This window comes from Sus scrofa, chromosome 7 (genome assembly GCF_054392235.1).
Source record: "Sus scrofa isolate SSC_HxYL_T2T_F1_AM1 chromosome 7, Sscrofa_HxYL_maternal_Yorkshire_Landrace_v2.0, whole genome shotgun sequence".
Lineage (NCBI taxonomy): Eukaryota > Metazoa > Chordata > Mammalia > Artiodactyla > Suidae > Sus > Sus scrofa.
The window spans coordinates 86944497-86959473 of NC_139389.1; the positions used below are offsets into that span (position 1 = coordinate 86944497).

The 14977-nt window shown below is 40.7% G+C and overlaps 1 protein-coding gene across 1 annotated transcript; it reads left to right on the plus strand.

Annotated features, from left to right (window-relative positions):
* The first annotated feature begins 10104 nt into the window (after positions 1-10104).
* RNASE9 (ribonuclease A family member 9 (inactive)) lies at positions 10105-10656 on the plus strand. Its single transcript, XM_021099320.2, has one exon. It carries the CDS (start codon positions 10105-10107, stop codon positions 10654-10656), a length of 552 nt encoding a protein of 183 aa, XP_020954979.1.
* The last annotated feature ends 4321 nt before the right edge of the window (positions 10657-14977 follow it).

The following is a 14977-nucleotide window of genomic DNA, read 5'->3' on the forward strand; positions in this document are numbered from 1 at the left end:
GAAAACAATACCAGGAGTGGGAAGAAACATACAAAAAGAGTAGGTGGAAATATAGTTGTAGATGAATGAGTACCAAATCCTTTGATTATGAGAATAAATAAATTTTATGGTTTTTCCCCCACAGGATTTTAATAGGCTGAAAAATGGCTCCCAGAGATATCCAGCTCATAATCCCTAAAACTGCTGAATGTTACTTTGCAGATATGATTAAGCTAAGATCTTGCAATGTGAATCAGAGGTGTCTCCATAAGAGGAGGTGTGGGGAGATTTCACTACTGCAGCACAAGAAGGCAGTGTGGTAGACTGAGGTGGGGTATTACCAAGTTGCCTTTGAAGATGGAAGAAGGGGCCATCAAAGAATGCAAAGAATGCAGCACTAGAAGTTGAAAAAGGCAACAAAATGGATTCTTCCTGGAGCTGTTGAGGAAGTGCAAACCTTCTAACTCCTTGTTTTAGGCCCAGTGAAACAGATTTTGGATTTCTGCCCTTCAAGACTCTAAGAGAATAAACGGGTATGGTTTTAAACCACTAAGTTTGTGGTAATTTGTCACAGCAGCAATAGGAACAAAGTACAAGTATAATGAGAGATAGGAGTTCCCACTGTGGCACAGTGGTTAACGAATCTGACTAGGAACCACAAGGTTGCAGGTTCAATCCCTGGCCTTGCTCAGTGGGTTAAGGATCCGGCGTTGCCGTGAGCTGTGGTGTAGGTCACAGACACAGCTCGGATCCTGCGTTGCTGTGGCTCTGGTGTAGGCCGGCGGCTGCAGCTCCAATTAGACCCCTAGCCTGGGAACCTCCATATGCCGCAGGAGCAGCCCCAGAAAAGGCAAAAAGATCAAAAAAAAAAAAAAAGAAGTATAATGATAGATAGATGAAGATTAAAAAAAATAATAAATAAGCAAAGGAGTTCTCCTTCTGGTGCAGTGGAAACAAATCCAACTAGAATCAGTGAGGATGCAGGTTCCATCCCTGGCCTCAATCAGTGGGTAGGGGATCTGGCTTTGTCGGGAGTTGTGGTGTAGGTCGAAGACTAGGCTCAGATGTGGTATTGCTGTGGCTGTGATTTAGGCACACAGCTGTAGCTCCGATTGACCCCTAGCCTGGGAACTTCCATATGCTGCAAGTATAGCCCTAAAAACAAAAAACAAAACAAACAAACAAAAAGTAATAATTGAAGATTAATTTAAAGGGTAATAGACATGACAGATTAAAGGGGAGAGAGACCAGAGACAAAGTACAGTCTTGGTGACTATAGTATGTATAACCTAGTATGAAGCAATGAAGACAGGAAGTAGAATAACATTAAGAAAATAAAGGAGATTAAAATGAGAACATTTAGAAATTCTCGTCGTGGTGCAGTGGAAACGAATCAGACTAGGAACCATGAGGTTGAGGAGTTGATGCCTGGCCTCACTCAGTGGGTTAAGAAACCGGTGTTGCCATGAGCTGTGGTGTAGGTTGCAGACGCAGCTTGGATCCTGAGTTGCTGTGGCGTAGGCTGGCAGCTACAGCTCTGATTGGACCCCTAGCCTGAGAACCTCCATATGCCAAGGGTGCAGCCCTAAAAAGAAAAAACCAAAACCAAAAAAACGAGAACATTTAAAAGGAAGTAACCATATCACTTACTGATTGATCATCTTGCTTAAAAATATTTGCCAGTTTTTTACACCGTGAAGTTATTTTTCAATTGCTCCACTTTTCTGTATTGTACTATTTGAAAGTAAGTCATCCTGCTATGGGCAGGGGAGTTAGGCTGCACCTCCTGGAGGGAGTAGTATCTACGTAAACTATTTGGAATATTCTGTGTGGAAGATTTGTCTTTTCTCCCCCATTTATTTACTTATTCAAACACATTTATATCAGAGTGGACTCACAGATATTCATTTTATACTTCGGATATGATCCAATCCCAAATTATTTTGTTGTTGACATTGTTCTAGTTTTGGTCATCAAGGGCTCTTTCAGTTGCCTCCTGTGTCCCTTTGATGTTTTGTATTGGAGAGGGGCTTGAGGTTTGTTTGTTTATTTATCTTTTGCACACTCTCTTATTTTTGATGTTGTATTTTGAAAGATCTGCATTTTTTACACCACCCACTTACATTTTGTGTTTTGATGTTATATTTTATCTTTTTTCTTTTGGTCACACCCATGGCCTGCAGGAGTTCCTGGGCCAGGGATCACGTCACAACTGTAACCAGACCACAGCAGTGACAATGCTGAATCCTTAATCTGCTGAGCCAGGAGGGAACTCTGTTGATGTCATACATTACATCTTTGTGTTTTTCCCTTAACTTTTTTATTGTAGTTTTAGTTAATATTACAGTTTTTGTCTTTCAATCTTTTTACTAGCTTAAGTGTTTGATCCATTGCCTTTCATATATTTTTGTCTTTACCCATGGGATTTTTCCCTTTCTATATTTTCTTATTTCTTGTTACAACCTCTTCTTTTTCACTTAAGAAAGACCCTTGAACATTTCCTTTTTTTTTGTTTTTTTTTTTTGTTTGTTTGTTTTTTGTCTTTTTGCCATTTCTTGGGCCGCTCCTGCAGCATATGGAGGTTCCCAGGCTAGGGGTCGAATCAGAGCTGTAGCCACTGGCCTACACCAAAGCCACAGCAATGTGGGATCCGAGCCATGTCTGCAACCTACACCATAGCTCACGGTGACACCGGATCCTTAACCCACTGAGCAAGGCCAGGGATCAAACCCACAACCTCATGGTTCCTAGTCAGATTCATTAACCTCTGAGCCACGACAGGAACTCCCCGAACATTACTTTTAAGGTCAGTTTAGTGGTAAAAAACTCCTGGTTTTTGCTTGTCTAGAAAATGCTTTTTCTCTCCTTCAATTCTAAATGATGATAACCTTGCCAGGTAGAATATCCTAGATTATCTGTTTTTTTCTTTTTTTCCTTTCAGCACTTTAAATCTGTATAACCCTCCCTTCTGACCTATAAAGTTTTCTGCAGAAAAATCTGTTGATAGCCTTATATGGCTTCCCCTGTATGTGATTCTTTGTTTTAACCTCTCTGATTTAAAAATTTTCTCATTTCCTACACCACACCCACAGCAACTTGGGATCCAAGCCACATCTGCAACCTATGCCACAGTTCATGGCCACACTGGATCCTTAACCCATTGAGCAAGGCCAGGAATTGAACCCTCATCCTCATGGATACTAGTCAGGTTCATAACCCGCTGAACCACAACAGGAATCCCTCGTTGTGCTATCTTAACTTTTGCTGCTTTAATTATGATATGTCTTTGTGTATGTCTTGTTTGGGCCTCTCTGCTTCCTGTACCTAGATATTTGTTTCCTTCTTCAGGTTATGGAATTTTTCAGCCATAATTTCATCAAATGTATTTTCTACCCCTTTCTCTCTCCCTTTTCTTTCTGAGACCCCCATAATGCAAAAGTTAGCATGTTTGATGTTGTCTTAGAGATTTTTTTTTTAATTTTTGCTGTTCTGATTGGGTGATCTCTACTCTTGTGTCTTCCAAATTTCTTAGACAATCTTCTGTATCACCTAATTTGCTCTTAATTCTTTCTAGTGTATTTTTCGTTTTAGTTATTCTTCATCTCTGACTGGTACTTTTAATAATTCTCACTACATTGATCTAGTTTTTTCCCAAGTTCAGTTAGCATTATTATTATTTTTGCTTTGAGCTCGTCTTTTTTTTTTTTAGAGTTGCACCTGTGGCACATGGAAGTTCCCAGGCTAGGGGTTGAATCGGAGCTGCAGCTGCTGGCCAACACCACAGCTCATGGCAACACTGGATCCTTAACCTTCTGATCGAGGCTGGGGATCAAATTCACATCCGCATGGATATGAGACAGATTCGTTTCCTCTGAGCCATGACAGGAACTCCCGCTTTGAGCACTTTATCAGGTGAATTATCTCTGTTTCATTAGGGTTTTTTCCTTGAGTTTTACCTTATTCTTTCATATCAAATATATTTCTTTATCTTTCATTTCACTTTATCTGCCTGTCTCTGTGAAAGTAGGTGAAACATTTTCCTGTCTTGCAGGCATGTCCTTGTGTGGAAGTGTCCCTATGCAGTATGCATGTGCCCAGTGGCTTAGGTGGGAGGAATGGATCTGAAGTGAGCACAGGTCTTATCTTCTCCTGGGGTACATAGGCAACTGCCCCCTTGATGGGGGGTAGCGCTGGACTCGAGGGGCTAGAGCCAGAGCCAAATGCAAGCTGGAGTTTCTCCTATGCTCAGTGGCAGTAGCTGCTCTGTTGAGGGACAGGAGCAGAAGACCTGAGGGAATAGGGCGACTTTTTGGAGAATGGTAGGCTCTACCTTGGCTGAAGATGTGGCCAGGGCCCAAGGGCTTGGAGCTGCCCTTCTGAGCTCTGCTCCCCTGCAACCTCCAGGGCGCCTACTTGATTAGAGGTCGGGTCAGCAGATGAGGGATTGGAGCCATACTTCTTAGTTGGCTCTGTTCCTTTCCTGGTGCATGTGTACACTGACATGTGCACATGCAGTAGCACTGTTGCTCTCTGCCTTAGCAGGGAGCAGCACTGGAACAGGAGGAGCTAGAACAGGAGCCCCATGGGGGCTTCAGGGAACGCTGGGTAAGTCGTGGCAGGCTGACCAGAATACCAGGCAGTTTTCAATCTTGTGCCTCAGCACCAGAATTCTAAAAAACATGGAAGACACCTAAAATAAGGACTGAGCTAAATTTTGCTTCCACCCTTGAGAGTTGGGGTTTTGATGCAGATATATTGGATTTAGGAAAGAAGTACACACTTTTCTTGCACCTGAGTGTGAAAAGCAATTTCATACTGCACATGATATCTAAAGTTAAAGTATATTTCCAAGTTGTTATGGGTTTGAAATTTATCTTGGAGGTCTTTTGCCTGTAGAGATTATTATTATGTTATTTGTTTCAGGTAACGTTTCTTGTAGTCTCACGTATATGGGCATGTAATTCAGTTTATGTGTGTGTAATCAAGTTTTCAATCATTTCTTTTATGTCTGTGCTCTTGTTTTGTTTAATACATCCCTTACAAATTCCAAAATTATGAAAATTATTCTACTAGTATCAATACCTTTAATGCTGTTTTTTAAATACTACTTTAATCTCTAGTCCACCACACATTGTGGAGTGTGTTTGTGTTGGGAGGCGGTGTATAGAATGAACACTGAAATCTATGTTATGTTTTTCCTTGATAGAGAGCCCATTGTCTCACTGGATTTATTTTCCTTTCCCAAGCAAAATCTATGAGATGCTCTATCCTAACATATTCCATACTTCTATTTTTCTGTGATTCCTAATCTCTGAAAGGACCAAATTATGAAATCCAAACAAACCAGGGGCCATATCCTATATTCCCTGGTCTATACCTACTAAACTCAATTGACCTTACCAAAATAAAGGCAAGTTATCACTGCAACAAATTTTTAAATTTTTTTCTAGAATTATACAATAAAAAAGCTAAACAAGGCATGAATAAGTATTTATTTGTGGAAAACTGCAATCAATAGAAAGATTTTTGTCATCCTGACCTAGCTTTGACACTGATTTTTCAAAATTAGATGTCAAAATGATTGTACTATTGTGCTCCGGAGATTGATTTTCAATTCCTGAGTAACTCTTACTTTGTGTGTATCCATTCTGGCACCTCTGTAAGCTCAGACACTCCAGTCTTCACAGTGACTCTAAGGGAAGAATTTTCTTTTTCTTTTTCCTTTTTTTTTTTTTTTTTTTTTAGCTTTTTGTCTTTTCTAGGGCTCCCACGGCATATGGAGGTTCCCAGGCTAGGGGTCAAATTGGAGCCGTAGCTGCCAGCCTAGGCCAGAGCCACAGCAACAGGGGGATCCAAGCCACGTCTGCAACCTACACCACAGCTCACAGCAACACCGGATCTTTAACCCACTAAGCAAGGCCAGGGATCGAACCCGCAATTTCATGGTTCCTAGTTGGATTCGTTAACCACTGAGCCATGACGGGAACTCCAGAAGGAAGAATTTTCTTGAACCGAGCAAAGGATTTGAGTTTCAGAGAACCCAGTGACCCTCTTATGACCCATACAGATCGCATTGTTCTCCAGATTTTCTCAAACTTACACCATTCTCAGTTTGGTTGTGGGTGTAAAAGCCTGAAGCATAAATATTACCTCCAAATGTTTGTGAAATATATCCATTTGAAGCTGGCTAAAGTGAGACTTTACTTCCTGAGTTTGATGAAGAGATACTCTGGGAATGACTCACAAAAGTAAGTCTAATTCTAAAGACTGTCTTTAGAATCTCTTTGTTCAACCACTCCAGCTAAGGAACTGATATTTCCTGATGCTTATTAAAAGTGGAAGTTCACTGATGTCAAAATGTGGCATTCTGAGAAACTGGCACTAAATATTTAAGAACATGCTTAAACCAGATCTAAAAAATCCATTGCTTATATCATATTTCCTTTAGAGTTACTTATTTATATTTTGAAAAATAGTCAACTTTCAAGATAACAATAAAAAATAAGTTAAAAAAAAAAAAACCATTCAGAGGTTCCCTTGTGGCTCAGCAGTTTAAGGATCTAGCATTTATACCATAGCTGCTTGGGTCGCTGCTGTGGCATAGATTTGATTTCTGGCCCAGGAACTTCCGCATGCCCCAGAGTGGCCAGAAATAAAAAACTGAAAGAACCATTCAGAAATAGCAGTTTAATAAGGTTTTGTCTTGGTGCCCCTTCTCCTTCGCCATGTAAACTTTATTTCCATTCCTTGGGACCATATTGCAGATAGAGTTTAGTGTTTGGGTTTCTTTTCTCCAGCTGTTTCTAATGGACATTGGCTACTTTTGTAATTTGTTTGGTATTTCTGTCTTTTCTTTTCTTTCTTTTTTTTTTTTTTTTTTTTTTTTTTTGTCTTCTTGTCTTTTTAGGACTGCACCTGTGGCATATGGAGGTTTCCAGGCTAGGGGTCGAATCAGAGCTATAGCCACCGTCCTACGCCACAGCCACAGCAACATGAGATCCAAGCCACCTCTGTGACCTATACCACAGCTCACAGCAATGCCAGATCCTTAACCCAATGAGCAAGGCCAGGGATCAAACCCGTGTCCTCAAGGATGCTTGTCGGGCTTGTTAACCACTGAGCCATGACAGGAACTCTGTATTTGGTGTCCATTCTTTTTTGTATGTTGTAGGGAAAACCCTTCTGTCAGAAATAGCAATTCTATTGGGGTTTTCATTGTGTGGTTTTGCCTTTACTTCTCAAAGAAGGACAAGAACTTCAGCTTGGCCAATCAGAGGAGCTCACATTCCTGGATTTACACATGTGGCAGAAACAAGGCCAATCAGAGAAGTCATTTTCTATGTTGAATGAAAGTGGGAAAGGATGGCCTTTCTGGCAATGACCCTAAATAGAGTCTAGAAAGGTGATAATGATGTTCTCTGACATGACGTGCGGACACCCTGCATGACAATCAAGTTAGCAGAGAGAACACAGTGGAGAGAGAGAGACTAGTGAAGGATTTAAGGTCTTCATCTTGCTGTGCCTTCTGGATGTTTGTCTTCTGCTGTGAGTCAATAGACCTCCTGGGCTTAAGTTAATTTGTTTGGTATTTCTGTCATTTGTAACCAGGTAGTCCCATTACTCTAATATTACAAATAGTCCATACCTCTAAAGACTTACTGATTAATATATATGAAAATTCTGGAAAATAATCCATTCTAAGAATATATAATTCTATGAATATAGAATACTAATTATCGCAAATGTTGGCTCTTATTGTGGTGGCTATTGTTGTAGGGATTTTGCCATTACTATGAACATATCAGCCTTAATTTGAACTTTGCCATAATTTTTGTATATTTATGTTTTCAAAATTCAAATTTTTGGAGTTCCCGTCGAGGCTCAGTGGTTAATGAACTCAACTAGTATCAGTGAGGATATGGGTTCAATCCCTGGCCTTGCTCAGTGAGTTAAGGATCCAGCGTTGCCATGAGCTGTGGTGCAGTTTGCAGATGTGCCTCAGATCTGGTGTTGCTGTGGCTGTGGTGTAGGCTAACAGCTACAGCTCTGATAAAACCCCTAGCCTGGGAACCTCCATATGCTGCAGGTGTGGCCCTAAAAAGACACACACACACACACACACACACACACACACACACACACGACTTTAAAAAATTGAAATTTTTGTCCTTATCAAATAAAACATTGTCTATATTTTTAAGAAAATTCTTCTCACACTTTAGTAGGCTAAGAATACTGTGAGCTGGTTTCAAGTGCACATTTCTGGGTCCATCCATAGAGACTCTGATGAATGAGGTCAGAGGAAAAGCCATGGAATCTACATTGCACAGGAAGGCCAGGTGGTTCTGCTGTGCAAGGTTACCAGGTGGAAACTTAAGAAACATTGCATGAGTGTGTCTCACACTAGTCTGTGTCCTCTCTTTCTGTCTTTGCTCCTGTCTGTCTGTGTCTTTCTCGATTACCCATTTACACTTCATCTCTATTCCTACCCTCTGCCCCCAGCCACCACTGATCTACTTTCTGTTGTGTCCTTGTACTAAATTTTGGAATAAGAAGAGAAGTGGGGAGTTCCAGTCATGACTCAGTGGGTAATAAATCCAACTAGGAACCATGAGGTTTCGGGTTTGATCCCTGACCTTGCGTAGTGGGTTAAGGATCTGACATTGTGGTGAGCTGTGGAGTAGGTCACAGATGTAGCTCAGATCCTGCATTGTTGTGGTTGTGGCGTAGGCCAGTGGCTACAGCTCCGATTAGACCCCTAGCCTGGAAACCTCCATAAGCCACAAGTGCAGCCCTAGAAAAGCAAAAAATAAAAATAAAAAAGAAGAAGAGAAGTGACTGTGGATTGCTTTCTTAGATATTAAAATGTTTATCAAGGATAATAAATAAAACAACACTGTTGGCAAACAGATAAATGTAGCATTAGAACACAGTAAATAGAACATTCAGAAAGAGAATTACCTGATATATAAGGTAGCTTTTATTTTTTAAGATTTTGTCTTGTTAGGAGGTCCCGTCATGGCGCAGTGGTTAACGAATCCGACTAGGAACCATGAGGTTGCGGTTTGGTCCCTGCCCTTGCTCAGTGGGTTAACGATCCGGCGTTGCCATGAGCTGTGGTGTAGTTTGCAGAGGCGGCTTGGATTCAGCGTTGCCGTGGCTACAGCTCCGATTCGACCCCTAGCCTGGGAACCTCCATATGCCGCGGGAGCGGCCCAAGAAATAGCAAAAAATGGAAAAAAAAAAAAAAAAAGATTTTGTTTTGTTAGTTTGAGAGAATTTCTTTATTTCGATAGTCCTTATAAAAGTATTTTATAAACACATAAGCAATGATAGCAGCCATTTGTTCTCCAGCCTCCTTTGTTAGCAAAAAGACAATCAAATATTCACTGTTAAAGAACAAGCATAACTGGGAGTTCTCTTAATGGCTCGGTGGTTAACCAATCTGACTAGGATGGGGTTCAATCCCTGGCCTTGCTCAGTGGGTTAAGGATTCAGTGTTGCCATGAACTGTGGTGTTGGTCACAGACTTAGCTCAGATTCTGTGTTGCTGTGGCTGTGGCATAGGCCAGCAGCGGTAGCTCCAATTTGACCCCTAGCCTGGGGACTTCCATATGCCACAGGCTCGACCCTAAAAAAAGCAAAAAAAAAAAAAAGCATAACTAAACCTTATTTGTGGTTGAAAGTTAGAATTCATGAAGTTCTTCTTAAGTTCATGGAAAAAAGCTGATACATATTTCATTCTTATTGCCACATTGTAAGGTAACCTTTAAATTAGAGGTGAGAGAATGAATTTTATTCCTCAAATAATTGGTACTGAGATGACGTAGAAACCATGGAGGGGAACAACCGCCCACGTTACTCCTAAATAAATTCCAGTTGGATGAAAGGCTTAAATTGTTAAAAATCCATGAAAGTAATAAGATAGAGTGAAGGCAAAAATGCGTATACTTTGGAGTGCGCACAGATTTTAAGAAGCCTGAAACCACAACCATCTTTATTCATAGATAAAGGAGAAGGATGAGATAAAGGATAAAGGAGTGGGCCCCACACAGCAACAGAAGCAGGCACACAGCCTCAAAGTGGAACATGACCCCTTCTCTTCTGCATTCCCTCCAGGAAAATATGTGGACTCTGATCAACACGCAGCCCCTACTTCTGCTGTTCCTGCTTCTGAGGCCACTGCTGTTCCTAAAGACAGATGACTATGCTATATCAGGAGCAAAAGAAGAAGAATTTTACGATTACATGGAAGAATTATATGCTGTAGGGCCTACAAAACCACCCACCAGAGAATCATTTAAAAAGCGCGTCCTTGTTAGTAGTGATGGGAAACCATTAGCTGATAAAGACTACTGTAATGAAGAAATGAAGATGAAAAATGTTCACAACAGGTTCTTCTGTGTTAAAGAACATTTCTTCCTCCAAGCATCATATGAGAGCATTCGACACATCTGTTACAATTTATTTGTGCCATGTAGAAATAATGTTAGGAAATGTCACAGAGGTAGGGAAATAATAAAAGCAGTGCATTGTTTGTTAATAAGTGGGATTACAATGCCAACCTGTATGTACAAATCTACTTACAAGGAGGGACTGGTCCTTCTGACTTGTCAATGGGAAAATGAAATTGGAGATATTATTCCTAATCATGTAAATGATATTATACTGGTATAAAGTGTCATCCACTAAGATGGATTTGCTTCTCACCATTCTAGAAGAATATTTTCTAAGAGGTTAGAGCGAGATGATAGAACCCTATCCTTAGTGATCCTTTAGGGCCAAAACTGTTTGATTTTAATCATCTACCTTCTGGGCCAGGAGAACTAGATTAACAGATAGTGCTCTGAAATGTGGTTTCAAACAGGTCACACAGTTCAGCACATTTTGAATGTGTCATGAGGATAAATGACTGCAGTGACAGGATGAGCAGCACCAAGAGGAACAGGCAATGGTTGCCTGCAATGGGCTCCAAAGTGCTATTCATGTGATTCTCTAGTTTAGTAGAAATAATAAAGTGCATTGACATAGCAAAGTGTATGTTTGTGTGGGGGTTCTGGGTTTGGACTGATCTTCCTCTGTGACACAAGTTGAAACAAAAAGAATTTGGAGCCCCCCGAGAAATGGCGAAATTCATCTTGCTGGTGCTAGATTTTAGATATTCCACTGGTTCACTTCTTTCCATACAGCATAATGCTCATGGGAACATGAAGGTTCAGATTCTAATCAGAGACATCTCAGGATAGACTTGAATATTGAGACTAGCAAACTCTCCCAGATACTTTCAATTTTCCAACATTCCTTTTTTTTTCTTTGTTTGGCTGCCCCCACAGCCTATGGAACCCACATCACAGCAGTGACCTGAGCCACTGCAGTGACAACGCCAGATCCTTAATCAGTGCACCACAAGAGAGCTCCCAGTTTTCCAGGGTTACTTTTGTGGATCCCAACATGTTTGCTTTCACTTAGACATCACTGTTCACCCAACTACAAACAATTCCTCATTTGCTGGTATAGTCCTATTTATTCACAATTCCTATTCTCACTTTCCAGTAGCTGTGGCTTCAACTGGGAATAGACCACTTCCCAAGGGGGCTGGAGACTCAGTATGAGAGAAGAAATCTACCTGTCCAGTTTAGATAATACCTTCTCTTTCTTTGTAAAATTCCTTCATATCTTTTGATCGTGATTCCCCACAACTTCCTCAAAATTGGCTAAGGAGTAGTGGGGGGGGAAGTTGCCTATCACTTCTGCACGTGTCATTGCAACCCAATCTGTACATCTCCTCCCCATTCCTTTTCAGTCTTCAGATTCAGAGCTGAGGGCCGAATTTATTGATAAGTTGATGTAATTAAAACCCTGGGGCGCATGGCTGTCAGACCCCATTCATTGACTAAGGAGAGGAGACCAGAAAAATCAAGCCTCTAGATACCACTCTTCATGAGGAAACTCATGGCTTTTCCTTGTCATGTCTGAGTGAATGACACATTACTTTTGAGAATCACCACAACATCCTCTAAAAGCCAACCTTCTAGACATCAGCTGAAGAAGTTCTGCTGAGTATGTGCTGTGGACTATCTCATCGGGGTCATGTTCACCTCAACTATCTTGGGGTTATACAACATACAATAAATACATTTAGGAGAGTATTGTATAGTACAATACCTAAGGCATGAACTAAGCACAATATTTCTTCTTTTCTCCACATAAATGATCTGATCTGTGAACATTCTAAAAATAGAGTCATGGAAAAAAACAAAAATTATTGCCATGGATTGCTTCTCTTATCTAATATTGCATATGAAATCTAGCTCCTGGGAGTTCCCTGGTGGTTCAGCAGGTTAAGGATCTGGTGGTATTACTATTGTGGCTCTGGCTACAACTGTGGTGCATTTTCGAACCCTGGCTCAAGAACTTCCACATGCCATAGGTGTGGCAAAAAAAAAAAAAAGGAAGAAAGGAATCCAGATCCTGGTCCCTAACCACTAGACTCCATAAGAAAAATCAAAACTGTCATTTTCTGGAATTCCCATTGTGGTGCAGCAGAAACGAATCCAAGTAGAAACCATGGGGTTGCAGATTCTATCCCTGGCCTTGCTCAGCAGGTTAAGGATCTGGTGTTGCCGTGAATTGTGTTGTAGTTTGCAGACCCAGCTCACATCTGGCGTGGCTGTGGCTGTGGCCTAGGCCAGCAGCTGTAGCTCCGATTCAACCCCTAGCCTGGGAACCTCCATATGCCGAGGGTGTGGCCCTAAAAAGCAAGCAAACAAACAAACAAAAAAAAACCCTATCATCTTCTGCTTTATGCATTTTGCGATTTCAAAAGAGTATTGCCTGTGCCCATTAACACTCCCTCCTCAATAACACCAATCAAGTCAGATGAATACTATCCATACCTGGATTCCCGTTCCCATTTCTTTTTCCTATTTGTGTCCCTTGAGATGACACACATTCATGTTATTTCAATGTGGTAAAATTATTTGTCCCTTTGTGCTGGCTTTTTTCACTTAGCATAGTGTCTTCTAGCGTCATCCACATGGTAGCATATGCCAGAATTTCCTTCCTTTTGAAGGCTGAATAATATTCAATTCAATGTATATACCACATGTTTATTTACTCATCCACTGCTGAAATCTTAGGTTGCTTCCACCATTTGGCTATTGTGAATAATGCTGCTTTGCGCATGAATGTACAAGGAGCTGTTCTAGTATTTGCTTTGTGTTTTTCTGGGTATGAACCAAGAAGTGGAAATTTAAAATTTTTTATCCATCTGAAAGGTGAGAACAAAACAGCACTATGTTCAACATTCAGGTAATTTATAACAGTATTAGAAATGGATGATGCCAATCAGCCTGTGCATACACACGCACGCAGGCACACACACAGAAACTGTCCAGTTTTCCTAGGACAAATTCAGATAAGTTGACTTTTCTACCTATGGAAGGAAACATAGAAGACAACTAAAATAAGAACCTATACACCAAAAATCTGCAACGCTATAAATCAGATATAATGGGAAAATATAAAATCTTCTAAAACAATTAAAAATGGAAAAAAGAAAAAAAAGAAGCTAAGGAGTTCCCACTGTGGCCCAGCAGAAATGAATCTGACTAGTATCCATGAGGATGCAGGTTTGATCCCTGGCATTGCTCAGTGGGTTAAGGATCTGGCATTGCTGTGAGCTGTGGTGTAAGTCACAGACGAGGCTCAGATCCTGATTTGCAGTGGCTGTGGTGTAGGCCAACAGCTGCGGCTCTGATCTGACCCCTACCCTGGGAACTTCCATATGCAAGTGCAGCACTAGGTAAATTTTGCCTTCACCCTTGAGAGTTGGGATTTTGATGAGGATATGTTGATTCAGGAAAGAAATTCACACTTTCCTTGCACTTGAGTTGGAGAAGCAATTTCATACTGCATATATCTTTATTTTTTCCAAGCTGTTGTTGGTTCCCGAAATTTATTTTCGGTACCTTTGCCATTAGAGGTTATACTTAGGTTGGCTGTTTCATGTAAGGTTTTCTGTGTACCCGTATATAAGAGTATGTAGTTCAACATATATGTGTGTATTCAAGACTTTCATTTTCTTTATACCCATGCCCTTGGTTGTTTAATAAAGACATTCCTTACAAATTCCTGTGTCAATATTGTTAATGTTGTTTGTTATTTTTTATTTATTTATTTAGTCTTTTTAGGGCCGCACCTGCGGCACATGGAAGTTTCCATATGAGTAGAGAAAACCTCTTCTAACTGCTGTCCAATCCGCACTCTCTACCTCAAATACTCTGGCATGGAAGAGCAACCAAAAATTCAAATAGGAAGAGAATAGAGGAGTTCCTGCCGTGGCTCAGTGTTTAATGAACCAGACTAATATCCATGAGAACTCAGGTTCGATCCCTGGGCTTGCTCGGTGGGTAAGGATCCAGAGTTGCCGTGAACCTGGTGTAGGGCACAGATTCGGCTCAGATCCCACATTGCTGGGGCTGTGGTATAGGCCGGCGGCTACAGCTCTGATTCGACCCCTAGCCTGGGACCCTCCATATACCACAGGTGTGTTACCAAAAAGACAAAAAAAAAAAAAGATTAGTAGAAATACTTCTCAGGTTGGGAATAACAATTCAGGATGCATTTCTGACCTATTTATGAGTCTGAAGGATCTCAGAAATTCTTTATGCTTCATTAGCCTCAAAAGATCCTTCTTAATTTTGATACTATTACAGGCAGAAGTGAAGCTTTTTCATCAAGCTTTCAGCTCTCTAAGCCCCAAGCCATGACCCAAACTGAGATTCTAAGCGCTCTGCACCCATCATAACCACTTCATAATTTATAGCCATGGGATGCAAGACAGCTTTGTGGGATAGCCCAAATGCAGTCAATATTGACTGAATTTATAAATTGAATAATACTATTTCAAGCTAAATTTAAAAGCTTAAGGAAGAACTATGAGTTTTAATTTTTTATTTTAACCAATTTATTTCTCATTGTTAAAACCAAAATAAAC

Excerpts from the sequence above, each read along its gene's own strand:
- RNASE9 (XM_021099320.2), top strand. The coding sequence starts at position 10,105 with ATGTGGACTCTGATCAACACGCAGCCCCTACTTCTGCTGTTCCTGCTT.